At 43.2% G+C, this 2,820-nt stretch overlaps 1 protein-coding gene across 1 annotated transcript in view; it reads left to right on the forward strand.

Annotated features, from left to right (window-relative positions):
- The window catches only part of Hsd17b4 (hydroxysteroid 17-beta dehydrogenase 4), a 79,085-nt gene that overhangs the window by 13,996 nt on the left and 62,269 nt on the right, over positions 1 to 2,820 (forward strand). Inside the window, exon 2 of the mRNA XM_005356090.2 lies at positions 1,661 to 1,714. Coding sequence (XP_005356147.1) covers positions 1,661 to 1,714 — 54 coding nt within the window. The remainder of the gene's footprint in view (positions 1 to 1,660; positions 1,715 to 2,820) is intronic.

Below are 2,820 nucleotides of genomic sequence, written 5' to 3' on the forward strand. Positions count from 1 at the left end.
TCATGTTGCTTTTCAGATTGTTGGGTGAATTCTTGCATTGGCGTCTGCCCATCTCTTCCTCCAAATGCTCCCCTATGGATCTTCTTTTACCGGATCAGGTCTCCTTGCCTACTGATGTACCCTCCCAATGATGGCTCTCCCCAATGCTGGCTCTCCTGGCACCCAGATCAGGTCTCCGAGCTGGTTGAGTAGCTCGTAAACAAAGCGCCTACCTTGCTTGGTGCAGGCAGGCTATAGAAACAAAGGAACTCCCGCCCGCTTGGTTGCCCTGAGGATTCGGACCCAGTGCACAGACAGGCTGAGCTGGGTGATGTTATGTGCCGAAAGAGGGCAGGGGGGCCTAAGTGGGGAGGGTTCTGGATGCAAGCTGGGTGGGATAGGAAGAAAGAGGCAGTATGTAGGGAGTAGAGGCCCTGCAGAGAGCCCAAGAAGGATAGGGGGTTGAGGAACTTCTGAGTTCCCTGTCCCGGGCAGGCGCTGCGGGATCAGAAACTCCCAAATATAAATTTCTTGCTAAGCTTCTCCACTTAGCAACTAAAATTGAAAAAAAAAAAAGTTAAAGACGTTTAAGCCAGACAAGTGTCTTCTCGCTGGTTGGTTCCCCGAAGCTCCTCTCTACTTGCTAGTCTCTCAAATTTAGAGTTAAAATGATTTGAAGTTGGCAGGTGGATATTCAAGGTTCAGCACAGGTTATAGAAATCACTGGATGTTTTAGAATGGTAAAGAATTCAGCAGAAGCATTTGCGTTTGAAGTGGGGTTTTGGAAGTCATCCCTTTGATCTGTCGCTGGATTTCTGTCATAGTCTAAGTAGCCTAGGACATCAGGGACCTGAAGTATGAAAGCTGATGCCCAAGGATTAGGAGACCAGATCAAGAAGTTACCTCTTGGGGGCTAGAGAGATGGCTCAGTGGTTAGGAGCATTGCCTACTCTTCCAAAGGTCCTGAGTTCAATTCTTGGCAACCACATGGTGGCTCACCACCATCTATAATGAGATCTGGTGCCTTCTTCTGGCCTGCAGACATACACACAGACAGAATATTGTGTACATAATAAATAAATATTTTTTTAAAAAAGAAGTTACCTCTTTAGGCTCGGGTTTTTTAAATACGAGGATGTTTCAGGAGAAGCGGCTTCTTAAGCAGCAGGTGCTGGAGCACTGGTAATAATATGGTATCTGTGTCATTTCTTCTCTCTCTCTCTCTCTCTCTCTCTCTCTCTCTCTCTCTCTCTCTCTCTCTCCCTCTCTCCTTAGACAGGTTTTATCTGTGTAGCTTTGGAACCTGCCTTGGAACTCACTCTGTAGACCAGGCTGGCCTTGAACTCACAGCCTCCCAGAGTGCTGGGGTTAAAGGCATGCGCCACCACCGTCCGGCTGTCATTTCTACTTTTAAAATTTCACTTGGCATTGAGCACCCGGGGAGGATGCTAGGGAATGATAAGGGAAAAAGGGAAAGTAGGCCAGCAAAAGCGACTCCAACTTTTTATCTTTTGCAGTCAGAAAGAGGGTTGAGAGGACGTTGAGAGTACCAACGAAGATGCCATCTGCAGTTGTAACCAGTTGCTGACTTGTTATTTTAAGATGGAGATCAAGTTTCATGGACTAAAATAATTATGCTAATATTTTGCAACTTTTTTCTCTTTGTTTTGTTTCTGATTAGGACTGGGCCGAGCTTATGCCCTGACTTTTGCAGAAAGAGGAGCGTTTGTGGTTGGTAAGTTGTCTTTTAAATTAGTAGCTGCCAGCAGAAGCACAGTTTTCACAGGTGCCTTTTGTCCTCCTAGTGCATAATGAATTACGGTTTAACATCATAGTTTTTACTTCTGTCAGAGAGGTTTTTAGTTCAAGGCTAATTTTTTTCCTTTTTAAAGGTTGCTTATTTATTTATTTTTATTTTTTTAAGCCCTGGCTTGCTGAGATTACAGATTTTCACCATCATGCCTGGCTTAACTCACTTTCTAAAGTCAAGTATGTCTATAGACTTTCTCATTTAAAAGAATTGATAAAGAGGTATAAGCATTGACTCTTGGCTTTAGTCTCATGAGCTGCAACTTTTTAAAAAAAATACTCATTTTTATTTTATGTGCATTTGTGTTTTGCCTGTATGTATGCCTGTGTGATGGTGTCAGATCTTAGAGTTATAGACAGTTGTTAGCTGCCATGTGGGTGCTGAGAATTGAACCTCTGGAAGAGCAGTTGGTTCTCTTAACCACTGAGCCATCCCAATGACTGTTACGTTTTGAGGTAGAAGCTCATCTCTTGACAAGAGATTAAAGGAGAAGCCCTTGGTAAAATTAAGAAATAAACAAGCAAACAATCTGCCCCAAACCCCCAGAACAACAAACCAAGCACACAGAATTGCACAGACATCACCCACCCCCACATCACAAATCTTATTTCATAAATAATTTCACAGCAGGCAGACTTGGGTTCTACAGTCAGGCTCTCTCTCAGAATATTAGGGGAAATAAACTACAGTGACATAAGCATGGGTGTCAGTTCTTGCTTTCCTATAACCTTTGAATATGTTAAGTTCAGACGATGAGTGTTGGATTTCAAAAGAGACCAGATATACAAGGACAATATGTCTGTTTGTTCTCTTATTGCCTATGGGTGGTTATTGTGCTATTGCGATAAGTCCTAGCTGAAAGTTCGAGGAAGCAGAATTAAAATATTAGCTAAATGTGGCAGAAAGATGGTTTTAGTTAGGTGTTAATTGGCAGGATTCAGTCTTTTTGAAGTGACAGGCAGACAGACAGACACACACACGCAGGATTCAGTTTTTGTGAAACTACAGACAGACAGACAGACAGACAGACA

The sequence above is a fragment of the Microtus ochrogaster genome, chromosome 18, assembly GCF_000317375.1.
Source record: "Microtus ochrogaster isolate Prairie Vole_2 chromosome 18, MicOch1.0, whole genome shotgun sequence".
Taxonomy (NCBI): Eukaryota; Metazoa; Chordata; class Mammalia; order Rodentia; family Cricetidae; genus Microtus; species Microtus ochrogaster.